At 44.1% G+C, this 18,541-nt stretch overlaps 1 protein-coding gene across 5 annotated transcripts in view; it reads right to left on the minus strand.

The window, feature by feature from the left end:
- The window catches only part of LOC111962154 (MOB kinase activator 2), a 94,389-nt gene that overhangs the window by 9,580 nt on the left and 66,268 nt on the right, over nt 1-18,541 (minus strand). The window contains exon 1 of one of the 5 annotated variants that reach the window (XM_023985014.2): nt 10,446-10,865. The exons of the other annotated variants lie outside the window; for them this stretch is intronic. Within the exon in view, the coding sequence (XP_023840782.1) occupies nt 10,446-10,561 (116 nt within the window). The 5' untranslated portion in view covers nt 10,562-10,865. Of the gene's footprint in view, nt 1-10,445; nt 10,866-18,541 lie in introns of those variants that run through there. 5 annotated transcript variants of the gene reach the window in all.

The raw sequence follows: 18,541 nt of genomic DNA on the forward strand, positions 1-18,541 counted from the left end.
CTAGTGAGACKAGCCTAATTCAGACAAAAGCAGGCCTGGGGGACACCGCAGACCTGGATCGTTTTACGCAAAAACGATTAAGGCACTAATTTCTGGCGGTCAGGGTCTTTAACATCTTGGGGATTTCACAGAGCTTTAACCTCGACTGAGTTTCAGCGTCCCACTTTAGAACGCGATCGGCTCAATTCCTCGCTCCCTCCTTTTTAATCATCTCCCTCCCTCCATATCTTCATTGCATTCCCTCACTCTCCCTCTSTCTTCGGGCTGTTTTATTACAGAGTTTGGGTTTGTTTGAGGACAGGGGAGTTCCACTTTACTCCCTGAATGTATTGTGCCTCTGTTGACCCTCGTTTAAAACTACCCCACCCCTCCTCCTTCCTCCAGCTCTCTCCACACCCTCTGTCTAAACACAATGTGCCCACCCTCCGTGTGCTCTTGGCTCTGGCCTTTCCTTCCCACTCCCAGATCCCGATTCCCGGACGACTGACACCAGTCCAGAATCAGGAGGAGAAAAAAAAAAAAAGAGTAAGAGCGGCCATAAAACACTCCGTCTTTTCAGCGGGAGCCGTGCAGAGGGAAGCCAACGCTCAAGACGACTGCTAGTTTGCTTTCCAAAGAGGGAGAAAACAGAGGCTGCCCACAGGCCTAATCAAGTACTCTCAGAAAGAGAAAGACTGAGGAGAGAAAATGTGTGGACATTACACACTCACATATCCATGGAAACTACTAAAACACATTTACAAAACATGACAGACCTCTGGAGGCCCGGGGCTTCTTGGACCGAGGAACACTGCTCAAAACCCTTAACCCTTTAGTCCCCCAAAGCATACCTCTAGCTTTTCCCTTCCACACACAGACATGCATTTTAAAAAATAGACAGAGGAAAGTACCATACAGACTATGTCTATAAACGTTCGCTGACAACTTCTCCTGTTTGAGGACTTTTAAGACCACCCTCCACTGTCTGACTTGAGTGTCATGAGGACGAGACGGCTGTAGATCTGAAAGGTGAAAAGACACACGGACCTCAGCAGACAGGGCTGGTCTCTGGTCAACGTTACTGCTGGATCAGGATGGCGACGCAGCTGCCGTGTCCAGCTGGTCACGCAACGAGAGGAGTTACAGCAAGCTGTACGACTTCCAGAAAGGAGGAGAGAGTGATAGACAAAAGGGGGATAGATGGAGACTAAAAGTCCGACAGAGCCAACAACTGTGAGATCCAGTCTGTCAGTCAGCCAGCCGACGGTTCCAGTTTTGACCTCAACATCACCCTGCATTACAGCCTTACCCCRCTTCCTGTTATAGATCGATAGCGCCACTTCTACTCAAGAAAAGAGCTCACCTATCATTTAAAATRATAATGCTTTTGAACCCAGAACTTCCAGGCCCCTACAAGGAACTTAAAATCAGAGCTGAGGTGTTTGGTTATTGAATTAAAAACAGGAATTAGGACCCACGCACTGGCTCGCTCGGCATTCATCACAGATTAAGAAAGACCCTTTGTGTGTGTTCAGTCTCGTCCATTTTTTCCCCTCTGGAAATYATCCTGAGACTTCAAACCGCCGTGCGTGCAACGACCTTGACAAAAACAGACACAGAAAACACACGGCACACTTGAAGAACCCATTACTGTGGGCTAGAATAGGTACCTAAACGCTATAATTTGAGTCACAGGCTTCAAAGCTCTCCTATAAGCAGTGTCTTCAGACCGCCGGCTGGTGAGCATGACTACATAGTCTATGGCATGCATGGTTTCCTCCTAGTACCAGGCGGTGTCAACTTCCTGCCCAGAGACATGTCTGGCCCTGGCCTCGGGTCTGGTCTGGCCTGGTGAGGAGGAATACAATGCCTTTTATGGCAAAGACTCTGCCTGGGAGAACTTTACCACGAGCAGCCATGGCCTCTGTGTGTGTGTGTCAGGGGAGCAGTGCTGGCAAAAAGGATGTTTTCTTTATCCTAAAATAAAGTAATGGATCCAGAAAATACCTCAGAGGCATGGTATGGAAAATGACGAAATTAGGGAGGAGAGACAGGAAATGGCTAAGTGAAACAAGTTAAAAAAAATAAGAAATTTTTTTTTTTTTTTTTAAAGAACAAGCACAATGGTTTTCTGAGGGGCTTATGGAAGCCGTTGAAAACGTGTGTACTCTGATAATATCTGTAGATGAAGCCTTAATGGCTGCCGATAAGCTGTTTCACATGACAGAACATGTAGCTGACAAGCATGGATCACATACACCTGTCTCACTGCTCCTTATGGGGGAAGGGGGTGTGAGAGAAGAGCGAGGGAGGGAGAGGAAGGGACGCAGACAGAGAGATAAGAAAAGAGAGCGGGGCAACGATTGAGAAGGTAAGATAGGAAGAGAGAGAGAGAGAGAGTAATTACAAATGTATAATAGTGGAGAAAGGAAACGTGGTGAGAAAGATGAAGGGATAAGAGAACAGATGGAGGGCACAGAAAGATGAAGAGAAAGGGCAGAGCCAGATGAGAGGTTAGAGAGGAGAGAGCAGGGCCTGAGGCTCTTGACCCTGACTGGACAGGTGAGTCTGTGGATAGGTTGAGGGGGACAGGAGAGACAGGTCTACATTAAAATAAGTAAAGATGAAAAAGGGTAGGAGAAAGAATAAATGAGGGATAAAAATGTAAAATATGACCTTCTCTCACCGCAGAGAAGTGGTCACACTGAACCCGAACCCGAGAAGAGAACAGAGTGTGCGATTCTCGTTTTTCGGCAAACTTATGTGGATCGTTTCGTTTCTGGAGTGGACCATTCAGTGCCTGTGAGCACCACTCTTCAAGTGGAGAAAGTCCATAGACTATCTACCATCTGAACTGTGTGTTCACAGAGGTTTTCAGAGTGCCAACCATGTTGGTGAAGTCAGCGCAGTTCCCCAATCCTCCTTATCAGGAGTCAACTCGTTGGCCTAGAAGAAATCAGTTGTGTGGCGACTGAATGCTGACTGTACAGTGTTCAGGACTACAATAGAAGCCCGCTAAGGAGAAGCAGCCTTCGGCAGGTACAACACAAGACAGGCTGTTACTGTTCGACCCCAACAACCTGCTTCCAATTAATAACCTCACGTTACACAAATATGCAGAGGAATTAGCCGAAAGGGCTTTGACTTAAAGCGCTACCAAAAAGTCTGTCTGCATTAAGCTAACAGTGGTTATTTTCTAAGCAACCTTTGAATCGAACCACTTGGCGACTTTGTGCGCATCTAACACTAGGCCTATGCTTTTCATATATTTATTTTACCTTTATTTGACTAGGCAGGTCAGTTATAAACAAATTCTTATTTTCAATGACGGCCTAGGAACAGTGGGTTAACTGCTTTGTTCAGAACAGMGTTTAACCTTGTCAGCTCGGGGATTCGATCTTGCAGCCTTTCGGTTACTAGTCCAACGCTCTAACCACTAGGCTACCTGCCGCCCCCATGCTTAGTTATCACCTCAACAGGGAAACGGGCTAATTCCACCTATTGTGACGCACATACTGCTGCTTGGAAGCTAAAACAGTTCTGGTTTTTAATAGTGCATTTACAGCATTATCGCTAACTGTAGCCATGTATTGACTTTCCCCTCAGCCAGAAGAGCCTGCCTGCCAAGCGCAACAACTCTTGCTTAAATTGGCCTGGTGAACTGTGGAGGCATCTAACGATTTGCAGATGGAAGTGGTTAATGTAATCTGTGACAGGGAACAGCATTCAGCTTCCATCCAACACGGTTACCATAAACAAGATGGCTTCTAGCACACACACAAGCGCAGATCTAGGAACAGCTTACACTCCCCATAAGCTTAAACAGAAGGACACATGGACTCCACAATGATTTGGGGGGAAGAACGTGTACTAATAAAGTCGTGCCAGACAACGTGAGCCGTTTTCCCCCGCGTTCTCTCTGAAGGGTAGTTATGATGGATTTTCGAAGCACCGGCTGAGCATGCTTCCTGTATCTCTGGTATGTGGGGGGTGAGTTTCACACCAGAGAAACATGCTGCTTTTCTCACCACCTGGATTTCATTCGATAATGTAATAGCAGCCGAACAGCAGTGGGAAAACCACCCTACAGTATCTACAGTGAGGGTAGAGGAGRAAGAGACAAGACAACAACAGATAAGGAACAGATGTCTGGATGATGTTCTTGTACTTTGTTGACCAACAAAAATGTATCTGAACCACAACCCTAGAAACAAAMCAAACAAGTCAGAGGCCAAAAAGAGAAGCAACAGAAAGTCAAGAGGTAGTTAGTAACAGATATGATTAGCRTCCCTGAAAGATCAAATTATATTTCAACAAAATTAATCTATGAGAAATTAAGCAAATTGATTGCACCCAAATTTTTTATTTACAGGATTCAGGTAATGTTCAATAAATATACTTCCCAACATACGATTTGGACCAAACTTCTTCCTACTAACGAGTAAGACATCCCGAACATGGTCTAAAGCCACCCATGGACCCTCCAACCCAATCCCACACCAACCACCAGTATACAGAATCAGTTCYATGTTTGACAAGTAGAAAGAAGCTGTGGCTTGGAGTATTGCAATTCCATGCTATGTAATGTATTCCCTGTGATTCTGGTGTGTGTCCCCCCCCCTGTTCAGAGACATTAGTCACTGAAGTTGYATGCGTTATTTACCATAAGGTAGTGTAAAAGTACCAGCCAGGTTTTGACCACTAGATGCCGCTGTTCCTGCTATACCGCCACACACACACATCCTTTTTACTGGTCTCGTGTTTATTAAATAGATCTCAACCTTTCCTTTGCAACTTTGGGCAGAAAAACAATAGATTCTTCCAACAAACTCAAAACTTTGACGGAGAAATGGACTRGGGACTAAAATGTTGGGACCCTAATAAAATAAGTTATGTTTTTCAATAAAAAGGATCAGGAAACAGCTTTAAACGTATTGGTGATTATTAAACTCAACGCAATCCAATACCATTACAAAACACCACACAGACTTTTACCACTGAAGACCATTACGCGGCCATAACATTGACACCATTAGAACTGCTGCAGTCTAACGGTTTGCTTGTTCACCAGGAATGGTCTAAGAGTAACTAATCCAGAGCTTTTTTGAAGGGAATAAACCACACACAAAGGGGCCGTTTCCTGGACACAGATTAAGCATAAAGGAGGTTAAAGTGACTTGCTTTCATGGAGGAACGGCTTGAATTGTGAGGATGACATCACCATTTATTTTCATCATGAATCAAATGTATTGGTTTTCTAACCAAAGAAAAGGTTGTGACCTATTTAATCAACACAAGAGACCAGAAAAAATGTTTTAAAGAGTGTGGCGGTAAAGCAGGAACAGCTGCATCTAGTGGTCAAAACCTGATAATTTCACACTACTTTATAGTAAATATTGCAAGCGACTTCAATGCAAGCGACTTCTTATCCCTTGTACATATACAGCTGTGTCTTTCCGGGGGGCTCACTGAAACTGAGGATCCAGAATATTTTTTATACAATGTTGTTAGCTCAAGCTTCAGGCTGGACCAAGTCGATACAATGTTTCAAGTTCCTTGCAGACAGGCTATGCTAAGCCAATGGGATGTTTTTATTTGTTGGCTTTATGTAGGCTATTTTTACATAGTTGGCAATAGAAGTTACTTTTAGACTTGTATAATTCTCATCTAGATTGAATTTGTATTAATCACATGACAATAATTTTGAGATATGAAGACTTGATTACAAAATAAACTGTTCCACAAAAATGTGCATATGAAAATCATAACTGGCAYGCAGATCGGKAGAAATGGTATGACAAATTGGCACTCCAAATGAATATAGGTTGCCGACCCGTGGTGTATTCCATTACTGGCAACTTCGGGGGTGTATAATCTGAGACGGCCAGCAGCGTGGTGGTTCGGGAAAAGGTTTTAGGCTATCTTGATCTCTGGCTCCCTTGAGTCATTTGTGTGTCTACATTATTTAATTACAACGTGCTTAAAGCATCCAACAAGCTCAGTAGCCTACMTACAGCTGATTTGATTAAAACACATAGGGTGTGTCTATATACAGTGCATTGGCAAAGTATTCAGGCTCCTTCACTTTTTCCACATGTTAGAGTAAGGCTCTATGTATTCTATGTAATGTATTAAATTAATTTTGCCTGAATCTACACACAATACCCCAAAAGCACAAAGCGAAAACAGAWTTTTAGAACCCAAAAGGCGTCCATCATTCTTAAAATGGAAGAAGTTTGGAACCACCAAAACTATTCCTAGAGCTGGCCACCCGGACAAACTGAACAATCGGGGGAGAAGAACCCGATGGTCACTCAGAGCTCCARKGWTCCTCTRTGGAGATGGGAGAACCTTCCAGAAGGACAACCATCTCTGCAGCACTCCACCAATCAGGCCTTTATGGCAGGGTGGCCAGACGGAAGCCACGCCTCAGTAAAAGGCACATGACAGCTCTGTTGGAGATTGCCAAAAGGCACCTAAAGGACTCTGATCATGAGAAACAAGATTCTCTGCTCTGATGAAACCAAGATGAACTCTTTGGCCTGAATGCCAAGCGTCACATCTGAAGGAAACCAGGCACCGCTCATCACCTGGCTACCTGGCCAGGGTTTGAATACTTATGTAAATGTGAGGTTTATATTTTTTATAAATTTGCACACAAAGTTGCTTTGTCTTTATGGAGTATTGTGTTTAGATTGAAAACATAAATGATTTAATCGATTTAGAATAAGGCTGTGACAATAAATGTGGAAAAGTCTGAGTCTGAATACTTTCCAATCACACTGTATGGAAAAATACACTTTTTAAAAATGTCCACCAGTCGACTGGTCGAAAGAACAAACAACTCTCGGTCGACTAAGATTTATTAAATTTTTTCCGGGGACAGCCCTAGATCTATTTCAGGCGTCTAAATTGAGTCTACTTCTCAAATGGTTCTTTTTCCCTGAAAAACCACAGACAGAGGAGCAGGCCGAGCCAACCAAACCACGGCAGCCATTACTGGGCTATAAAGAGAGAGGAGTAAGGGCAGAAATCTCCACACAWTTCATACTCAGCTAGTCTAGGTAGAAATGTGCAACAATGGCAGTCTTCTCTGATTTCTTCTGCTTTTAGAAGAAGTGAAAGCCAAACTGTCCTGAGGCCTGTTTGATAGTCTTCTTTTGCCATGCGAATTCTGTTAAGTCTTCTTTTCGTAACCTAGTTGAATGTACGTTTTCATGCCATGTTTCCTGCAATCACATCAATTTCTCTTCATGGCATACAGGATCACTTGACTTGACGGAACCCAATGTGTCGGAGGCTGGGGGTCCCATCCAGCCCGTGCCTGTGTGCTGCAATAGGGCYAAACCCCATTCAGAGCCCCAATGCCCCGCTGAGCCCATAAAGAACCCCTGCTGAAACTATAATGTAAGGGCATCAACATCACAACAGACGTGTGTGAGGGGGAGAACAGCTTACAAGCTTCGCTCCGTTGATCTAGGTGTTTGACTGCATGCGAGTAGTGGGATTTTTGGAGTAGCGGACACCTTTTGGTAACACGATGTCCACGCTGGTCCCACTCCCATTCACAAGAGAGCAATATCAATATTGCGGTTCTTTTGTCTTTGTTTTTGTGAAACCSAGGAAGAGTCGCCTTCCCTTGCTAGTAGAAGCTAGCTGGCAGCCTGGCTAAAAACATAGCAAGCTAGCCTTGTTAGCTTCCCACATCTCCATGTGAAATAATCAAATGTATAATAAAAGAATATGCCCTGGCAAATACTCATATAATTGGAGTTTAATATGCTGCTTGTGTATTCATTCCCATATGAGCTAAAAATACAACGTCATGTTTTGGTCACGGAGAAGAAAAAAAGCACATGGCAGTTGGCGGTAGGTTCTACCATTTCACATTAGTCTGTAATTACTAGTTACTACTTCTAAACAAAACACATTTTTGGGTGGATTCTTGTTGTTTGGTTTACTATTTGAAGCAGTGGCTGAGGTTATATGTGGTTATCCATGCAAAATAGATTTATTCATCTACTTCGATGAATAGCCTATAGATCAGATCAAAAAACCAAGCGACAACACTGCCCCCACTGCTGCGGAAGGAATAATTTGATGCGTCTCAATTTTCGGGTGGCAAAAAAAAGCATATTGAATGCCGTCCCTTCTGTGATGAAAAATGACATTGCAACACTGAGAACTATGCATTCATTGGCTGCGTTCACACAGGCAGACCAATTCTGATATTTTTCCCACTAATCGTTTTTTTTTGTCCAATCACAGATATTTTTCAGAGCTGAGCAATTTTTTTTATAGCAAAAACAAGATCAGAATATGACTGCCTGTCTAAACGCTGCCATATAGTCTCCCTTTTGTTATTCTTCCTCAAATGGTCACTGAACTGGAAAATCCACTTGACGGTGACAAAAGTTCATTTTTAAAACGCAGTACGTGTAGGCTACGTGCATCAACCGATTGCAATCACYGTGGCATTCTAGCACCATTGAAAGGAGGGGCATGCAGAAGAACTTGTCGTTACCTGTTAGGTTTGACAGATTGCCATCTGCTACTGTAATGTACAATAATACATTATTGTGACTGCTGTACTGTACAATAATTCATTCCTACAGCATGGAATCCTAAAATGAATGGGCATTCTTAAACAGATACTTCAGGACTTTGGCAATGAGGCTCTTATCTCCTTCCCCAGGTTCAGATGAACTKGTGGATACCATTTTATGACTGCGTGCAGTTTGAAGGAAGATGCCAACTAGTGCCAGCGCAATTAGCATTGCCATGGGAAAATCCGTCTAACCTSCTTTATAATGTACACAGAAACATAAAAATGGTATTTATGAGTTCATCAGACTCTGGGGAAGTAAAGAAAAGGGCCTCATTGCCAAACTCCTGAAGTATCCCAAATACTGTACTATTATCTAAGGTTCCATAAWTGGGACTGAATGTTTCCAAGCGTTTAGGTGGAGGTAAGAGAAGGGAAACTGCAAAGAGAAACTAACCAGCATGGTCGGTCTGTCGACTCTGTCCCATGAAGGATTAGCCTCATTACGTCTCTCAAAGACTTCACAAGGAAAAGCCACACTGACAGGCCCCATGGTTAGGCCAACAAGTTTTAAACTGACTGACTTAACAAGGTACAATTCTGAGCCGGTGGGCCCGAATTGTAGCCTTTTTGGGTGTTTAAAAGAGTGTTTCCTGGTTAAAAAAAACAACTAAAAACAAGGTGTCTACTTCCAGCCATGCACATACAGACTGAGGCAGTGTTGTCATGGGTTACTTCAGTATATTTCCCCACAGTGCTAGAGTTCTTCATGGGATGACTTCTGAAAGTGGGTCTGTGATTGTTTTTTTTTGTATTTGTTTCGTGACCCACAAACACATTCGATACTAACACTATTTGGATCATACATTATTTAAGTCTAAGTTACATCTGTAGTATGCAAGACTGAAACAGGTGGCCTAAAAATGCTTTTGATGGTGTGTTGTAATGTTTTATATAGGAGAATGTAGGACCATAAACATATTTCTATCCAAAACACCTCGAAGCAATGTTTTTGTTTGAATTGGTTAAAACGGAASTTGGGGCTTTAATTATTTACAGTGGTTGAGGAGACATATCACATTGCTCTTGTTCAGTCTTGCTGGGGAAAGCTGTCGAGCAGTCGCTGCATGCTGGAAGCCAAACCAAATTCCACTGACTAGTGAATTGCTGTTAACCTGGAAYCTGAGAGTCGAAAAGCCTGTAATTGCAGTTTAAGACACAGCCATTTCCTTTTTAAATTGTGAGCTGTAAACAATACTGCAACGAGAAAACAGTAGGTCTATGTTTAAACTAATGCAAGTTGCGCCTACTTTGCAGTGAGAAAGTTGACAGCGCCTATATTCTATTCTAAAATTATCTTTCGATGTTCAGTGCCAGATCTTAGAAAACTACATGTTCCTGCATCCAATAGCTGCTGCCACCGCATCGAACCAAGAACTGATTTAGAGTCGATGTTTTAATTAACGACATGAAAAGGACAGTACTGGCTAACGTTACATACTTCTCACATTGTAGCGATTTTGGTCGTCGGATACACTGTTGCTTCTACACCTACCGTATCATGTTAACAGTGAGTCTAGAGCCTACTTTGTTCATATTTTATCCGAAACGGTACATTTATTTTTTCTAAAATCAGAATTACATCTAAAAAACACCAACAAGCATATTCTTTGCAGAAGAAACCCGGTATTTTTCTAATTGCAAAGCAGACGCGTCTTACAAAATGTAGCCWAAACCAAATCAGCTATTGATTGGATGTTCCTTCTGCTGTCCCATGGAAAGTTCCACTATAAACCAAGCATGCTGCTGTCACGCGTACCGTCGAACGAGCCGACCGCTGCCTTGCCTTCACATTACAGGAGTAGGGTCGCAACGAGCAAAACTAGACGAAAAGTCAACTCCAAAATACGGTTATTTTTACCTTAATACTTTGCCCACCGCCTGAAGGACCATTTTACAACTTAATCCGCTTTTCGAGTTCCTCTGAGAGTGCATATCCGTATTGTCTCCTGAAATGGGACTATAATCTCCGACCATAGCTGAATGGAAAAAACTTTTCAAAACAACGTCTCTCTCCACACCGTTCCTCTCCGATGAGGCTGCAAAATTAAATACTTCAATTTTGACGGTCGGCTAACGTTACAAAAGACCCGAAGAGAAACCTATTTGTGGCTCTCGCAAACTGCCCGCCCCCCCCTTCTCCACATGCAGCCAATCGAGGGAGTGGAGAGTCCTTGAGGTGCGAAAACAGAACCCCCACAAAAAGGGAAAAGGGGGGATACCTAGTCACTTGCACAACTGAATGATTTTTAACAGACATGGATTTTCCGCATTTAACCCAACCCCTCTGAATCAGAGAGGTGCGGGGAGCTGCCTTAATGGACATCAACGTCATCGGCGCCCATGGAAATGAAGGACGTCACAGCTTGCTCATGTGGACGTGGTCCATGTTCTTCCTTGAAGCGTTGTCGCAAAAGTAGCGACAAAAAGAGCCAGGTGGCCTGAAGGAGGCTACATGGTACATGATTCTGTGCTGCAAAGTAGCCATAACGGTTACAAATGTAACTCTAGTTAACAATGATCACACCGTGGGATGAATACCTCATCTACTATGACAGTTGTAACTTTGTTATTCCATAGTAATAACTGTCGTGTTACTGTACTGTAAAAACTTTAAAATACAAAAAACATACTGTAAACACAAAGTGGTCTTATCAGTTTAAAACAGAAATACTCTAATATTCTTCAGCCTGAGGCTATCCCTACTATGTCCCACCCAGCTGGATAAAAACAATTCCTAAAATTAAAAATCGCAAACAATTAAAATGTACAATTAGATGGCAGCAATGACCTAGATATTTGTTGCACAGGCCTCGAGTCATCTCACTAGACAGGTCAGCTGCATTGAGAGGCCTGACGACAGCAGAACGTGGTTGGTTCACAGTAGGGTACATGTTGAGACGGCGAGGCCACATTCTTGTGGTTGACTTCAAACCTCACCTGGAACTTCACTATGAGATGGGAGATGAGCAGTAGATGGCCATGTAGYGACTTGACTTTGGCACAACAGGACTGGCGGTGTACAGGTGAGGTGGTGAGGTAAATCAGCTCTGAAAGCCTCCAATTAAGAACGAGTGTGAAGGCTGAGGCGGCGGCGTCGTCGTTCCGGCGCAAGTCTGAGGTCGGGTTGAATAGAKGCATTACACAATCTGGACTTGGTTGATATCGATCCTCAACATTGAGAGTACAAATAAATCTTTAAATAGGCCTACTACAGCCTTATGACGGCAAAAGAAAGTGAAGATGGACAGAAAGAAAAAAGCCTCAGGCTACGACAAAGGATCGTGGATAAAAAAGGCATTATACATCTTTCATTCTCCCCCTCCATTTTATCTCTTCCTTTCCTCTTCTGACCCCTTCTCTGACCAGGGCTGGTATCCCTAAAGTATCTGAGTGCTGATCTAGGATCAAGTAACCCCCCCCTCCCGGTCAATATAATGTAATTCATTATGATCTAAAAGCCAAAACTGACCTTAGATAAGCACKCCTACTCAGAGAAACTTTATAAATATGGGCACAGGTTTCTCTCCTTGCCCCCCCTTCTCTCCGGCCGGACCAGTGGGCTTGCAGCTGCAGATGTGAGACATACCAGCGGACTGCTGTAGCATGGACGCTCACAAAGCACACACTAATCTGTGGGGGGGGGGGGGGGGGGGTCTGGAGCTCAGCTCACTCCTAGTGTGTGGTGTGTGTGTATATTATATACTAATATATTCAGTGGGGGAAACAAGGTAATTTGATACACTGCCGATTTTGCAGATTTCCTTACTTAAAAGCATGTAGAGTCTGTAATTTTTATCAGATGGTAATGCTTCAACTGTGAGAGACGGATCTAAAACAAAGAATAACTCACTTGTTGAATTTTTTAGTAATTCATTAGCATTTTTATGCATGACATAAGTATTTGATACATCAGAAAAGCAGAACTTAATATTTGGTACAGAATCGTTTGTTTGCAATTACAGAGATTCATACGTTTCTGTAGTTCTGATCCAGGTTTGCACACTCATGCGCAGGGATTTTGGCCACTCCTCCTATACAGACCTTCTCCAAATCGCTTCAGTTGTCGGGGCTGTCGCTGGCCAACGTGACTTTCAGCTCCCTCCAAAGATTTTCTATTGGGGTTCAGGTCTGGAGACTGGCTAGCGCCCGTCCAGGACCTTGGAATATACTTCTTACGGAGCACTCCTTAGTTGCCCTGTGCTGGTGTTTCGGGTCGTTGTCAGTACGGAAGACCCAGCCACGACCTCATCAATGCTCTACTGAGGAAAGGAGGTTGTTGGCTAAACTCGCAATACATGGCCATCTCCTCCCTCAATACGGGCAGTCGTCCCTGTCCCCTTTGCAGAAAAGCATCCCCAAAGAATGTTTCCCCTCCATGCTTCACGGTTTGGGATGGTGTTTCTTTGGGGTTGTACTCATCCTTCTTCTTCCGCTCCAAACACGGCGAGTGGAGTTTAGACCAAAAAGCCGCTATTGTTTGTCTCATCGCCACATGACCTTCTCCCATCCTTCTCTCTGGATCATCCAGATGGTCATGGCAAACTTCAGACGGGCCTGGACATGCGCCTGCTTGAGCAGGGGGACTTGTGTGCGTGGCAGGATTTAATCCATGACGGCGTACGTGTGTTACTAATTTTTTCGTTGTGAGGACTGTGGTCTCCAGCTCGCTGTCAGGTCAATTGACCAGGTCCTGCCCGTGTAGTTCTCTGTGGGTGATCCCTCACCTTCTCATGAACCATTGATCCCACTGGTGATCTGCATGGAGCCCACGCGAGGGTGATGACCATTCTCTTGAACTTCTTCATTTTCTCTATTTTCTAATAATGCGCCCAACATTTGTTGCCTTCTACCAAGCTGCTTGCCTATGTCCTGTATCCCATCCAGCCCTTGTGCAGGTCTACAATTTTATCCCGGATGTCCTTACCAGCTCTCTGGTCTTGGCCATTGTGGGAGGTTGGAGTCTGTTGATTTGAGTGTGTGGACAGGTGTCTTTTATACAGGTAACGAGTGGAGAACAGGAGGGCTGCTTAAGAAAAACTAACAGGTCTGTGGAGAGCAGGAATTCTCTTACCTGGTTGGTAGGTTTGGTTTTAGTGATCAAATACTTATGTCATGCAATAAAATGCAAATGAATTACTTAAAAATCATACAATGTGATTTTCTGGATTTTTGTTACAGACCTCTACATGCTTTGTAAGTAGGAAAACCTGCAAAATCGGCAGTGTATCAAATACTTGTTCTCCCCACTGTATATATATATCTCACAGGCAGTCAGTGTGTAATGGTCTGAGTACCTCAGGGTCAATCAGTGTGTTTGAAAAGTCTTTACATGCTTGTGTGCAAGAGAGAGAGAGACCCTGCTTGTTTGTGTGCTGTGGTGCCTGTGAACCCCTATCACGTACATCTTACAAGTATCTGAGAGTGAGGTGGTCTGATAAGAGCCATGTACAGGTCCATTTGCACGCTCTGCCAGCATGGCTCCTTCTTGGGAGACATGTCTCCCCGTCTGGCCCCAGCACAGAGCTCTCGGGGGGGGGGGGGTGAATGGCTGCTGCTGTGGTGAGGAGAAAGAGAGATGGGCCAGAACAGGCCAGAGCCTTTTCTCAGGAGCTATTTATAACCCCAGCCTGCCTCTGCCTGGTCTATACTGACCAGAGAGAAAGGGGGAGAGAGGGAAGGGGAGGGATTGAAAGAGGTGGTGAGGACAGAGAGGGCCATGGGTGAACAGTTCTAACCGGCTTCGGGCCCTACCTGAGGTGGTGACCACTGAAGTGAAAAACAATGTCATGGGGAAAAGAAGAAAAAAAAAGTTTCCATCCATTTGCTTACAGCTATTACATCAGCAGTCACCTAAAATAGAAGACAGCCGTTCAAGACCACTGGGCCATAGCCAGAGCCTCTGCATTCAGAATGAACTCCATTCAAGACCGAGGGCTCAATCAGGCGTCAAGGTCAAAGACAACTTAATGAAGTACTGTTCCTGGAGTTAAAAAGCAATTCAGTTGCTGGAAAGTACTAATCCATTATTGTGCATGAGCTGATTTGGGTCTAAATTATGCTGATAACTACAACTAATGAATTGCTGTCGTTTCTGAAGTTCAAAAAAAAGGTTGGCTAATGTAGTTAGCAATGGTCTCCTACGTGACCCAACATAGGGGTTTTAWTTCTACCTGGAAGGCCCCTGACTACAGACCTAGCCGACAAGTTGGAATCGTTCACACAAACAAACACCATTCTCACGTAGCCTAAGATTTGACGTGGGTGGAAACTGCTGTCAGACACATTCCTCGTGTACCGGACAGAGAGAAGACTATGATTCTTAGCTACTGCTGACGTCACCAATGGCAGCTTCTTCCGAGACAAGACATGGCACCACTCACCGTGCCACCTGGTTTAACCGTACTACACACACACACACACACACACACCCCTAAACCTTCCATAAACCATTAACTCACGCTATAAAAAAAATTCTCATGCTCTATCGCCATTCCATGGAAGAAGCACACACCTAGGACATCAGACATAAACCATATTCTGTGGAACAAACATGATCTCATGTCACTAGATTACATATAAACCAACCTCAGTACAGTAAGTCAAACAACGGTCTTCTTCCTCAATGTTATCTTAACACGATATGACTCACATAGCGTGAATCACATTCTGTAGAACAAGCACGTAGCTAGCTAGCCCATAACACTAAACAGTAGACCCATCTGACAGGATCTGGCTCATGTCCCCTTTCTAGCAAACAGACATTATTTTCCTCTTGAATTGCTCAGTGGCAAACTATGGGTAAACTATGAGAGTCATGACACTTAAGGACAGCAGCGGGGAAGCATCCGGACTTCTTCCCTTTCATAACGGAGATGTGGTGATGTTGATTGTTTATTGTGAGAGGCGGCCCCTAACCACAGATCTAGGATCAGATCACCCTACTCCCCAATCCTATCTAACCATTAGGGGGGATGAGCAAATCTCTGACCCAGTATCAGCGGATAGGGGGGGACAACTTATAGCCTACTTACACTATCACAGACAGCTTCAAGGCATCCCTGGAAACCACAGTGTCTGCTTTGAGGCCCAGATTCAATAAGAACACACATTGCTCATTAAACTACAACGGGGGGAGAACAAAAGTAAAAAAGAGTTGCGTAAGATGGCTGCTGGAAACACTGACGTCAATGGCCAGGACTTATGACTGTCTGCTCCAGGAATGACAGTGAGGTGAGGTAAAGTCAAGCTGATGCTCAATCAACCATCTATAAATCACTATCATCCAACTCGGTAGAGATAATAACGCAAGCAAAACAAACGCCGGTCTGGAAAAATGACAGCGTTTGATGTTATTTAAATATTTAAGCCGACGTCAGGGACCAGAAAAGGTGTGCTGGTAATGAGAATGCTGGTGAAGGGAAAAAAAATACAAATAAATGACGATTCACTCTGCCAYGATGAAGGACGTGACAATCGCAGTCACTCAGAATAGAACGAACAACAACCGCGAGAAAACATGACGAAGCCAACGTCAAAAAGTTTGGCCAAAACTGAACCRAAACTTGACTAGTCAATTAGTAGGCTATGTAAAATAACTAGGAGAAAACATTTTGAAACGGGGTTCATGTTAACAAAAAGGTGCTCTCCAATCTCCACCCCAAATGTGCGTAGTTGACATCAAAACTAAAAGCTAGTACCCTTGTCCCCTTCAATAAAATTGGCCGAGCTGGCTGGTCCCCAGCTCAACGGACAGACATTCCACAATTTTAAGACAAAGAAAACACAGATTCTTCACAGCAAAAAATGTATCACAGCAGCAGCAGACACATTGGGCCTGGCAACAGCTCAGTCCCACCCCTTGCACCCCATGATATAGCCAATGGCACTGTAGAATTACCTTGAATGACTGGTGTAGTGACCAATGGAATGGCAGAATTTGGGCACCCCCCCCACGCTACAGTGGAGTTGGCTGACTCTCTGGTCTTTGTGTGTGTAGTGTGTGAGAGTGCGCAGTGCACAGTGTGTTTAAGTAAGGACTTAGCCAGTGAAAACAGTGCAGGCTGAGGGTCTTAATATCTGTGGGAGTTCCTATAGGCCCAGGATCTACTCAAACACTGAACCCTGTGACCTGCCAGGGAAATGCAATCCTGTGGGTGCCCTAGAAGGTGCAGGGTGTGTATGTAACAGTATTTATAGTCTTTGTGTCAGATGTGTGTGTGTGTGTGTGTGTCGTGCGCACACAAAAGGCAAATCCGGACAACAGAAGTAACAAGTAAATGGTAGACCTACATTGAGTCATAGTGATTTTACAAATATCAATTTTGTTTATGAACTAAGTGATTAAAGCTTGTAATTCCGCTACCAAATTGGTAACAGAACTACCGTACCGGAATTACTGTAGGTACCGGTCTCCTGCTAAGTCCTCTCTTCTACTGACTGTTATGTTCAGCTCATAGTGTCTCCTGTTACTGTCCTCTCTTCCACTGACTGTTATGTTCAGCTCAGTGTCTCCTGTTACTGTCCTCTCTTCCACTGACTGTTATGTTCAGCTCATAGTGTCTCCTGTTACTTCCTCTCTTCCACTGACTGTATGTTCAGCTCATAGTGTCTCCTGTACTGTCCTCTCTTCTACTGACTGTTATGTTCACTCATAGTGTCTCCTGTTACTGTCCTCTCTTCCACTGACTTATGTTCAGCTCATAGTGTCTCCTGTTACTGTCCTCTCTTCTACTGACTGTTAGTTCAGCTCATAGTGTCTCCTGTTACTGTCCTCTCTTCCACTGACGTTATGTTCAGCTCATAGTGTCTCCTGTTACTGTCCTCCTTCCACTGACTGTTATGTTCAGCTCTAGTGTCTCCTGTTACTGTCCTCTCTTCCACTGACTGGTATGTTCAGCTCAGTGTCTCCTGTTACTGTCCTCTCTTCCACTGACTTATGTTCAGCTCGTGGTCTCCTGTTACTGTCCTCTCTTCCACTGACTGTTATTTCAGCTCAGTGTCTCCTGTTACTGTCCTCTCTTTCCACTGACTGTATGTTCTCAGCTCAGTTCTCCTGTTACTGTCCTCTCTTCCACTGACTTATGTTCAGCGTCAGTGTCTCCTGTTACTGTCCTCTCTCCACTGACTTATGTTCAGCTCATCAGTGTCTCCTGTTACTGTCCTCTTTCACTGACAACTGTTATGTTCAGCTCATAGTGTCTCCTGCTACTGTTACTTTTCTTTATTGTAGTGAACTGAACTCTACCCTGCTGTGCTCTATTGCATTGGACTGGACTGGACCGTACTCAGTACTGAATTGTACTGTGCTCGACTCACGGTACGGTACTGTTCTATCCAAACATACGTCTATGATAGGTTCAGATTTAGTTCAGTCCGATCTATCTGTGGACGGTAACATCAAGGCAAGAGTGGACTGACCAAATTTCAACTACCCCCCCCTCCTCCTCCCTTTTCCAGTTAATGTTACCTCTCCCAGCTTTTACTAACACCTACCCATGAGCCCTCTCTTTCCATTTACTGTAACCAGCATCCGTACCCACTGAGCAATGCTCGCTCACGCTCCCCTTGGTGGAGAGAACATTTCGTAGGTTTAAAGCTCATTTACTGCCATTCTACACWTTTTGTCATAGGGTGCAGAGAATTTTGCCATTTTAAAGCACATTTTCTTGCAATTTTATACATKTTGCCATGTCTAACGTGTATTCATGTGATATTTGAGTGACTTAAACATTACAACAAGGCCTCCCGAGTGGTGCAGCGGTCTAAGGCACTGCGTCACTACAGACACGAGTTATATGACAGCCTGGGATCTGAGGCGGCGCACAATTGGCCCAGCGTTGTCCGGGTTAGGCCGACCAGGGCACTATACTCCATGTTCCTATACTCTACTGCACTATACTCCATGTTCCTATACTCTACTGCACTATACTCCATGTTCCTATACTCTACTGCACT

Source organism: Salvelinus sp. IW2-2015, linkage group LG4q.1:29, assembly GCF_002910315.2.
Source record: "Salvelinus sp. IW2-2015 linkage group LG4q.1:29, ASM291031v2, whole genome shotgun sequence".
Classification (NCBI taxonomy): Eukaryota; Metazoa; Chordata; class Actinopteri; order Salmoniformes; family Salmonidae; genus Salvelinus; species Salvelinus sp. IW2-2015.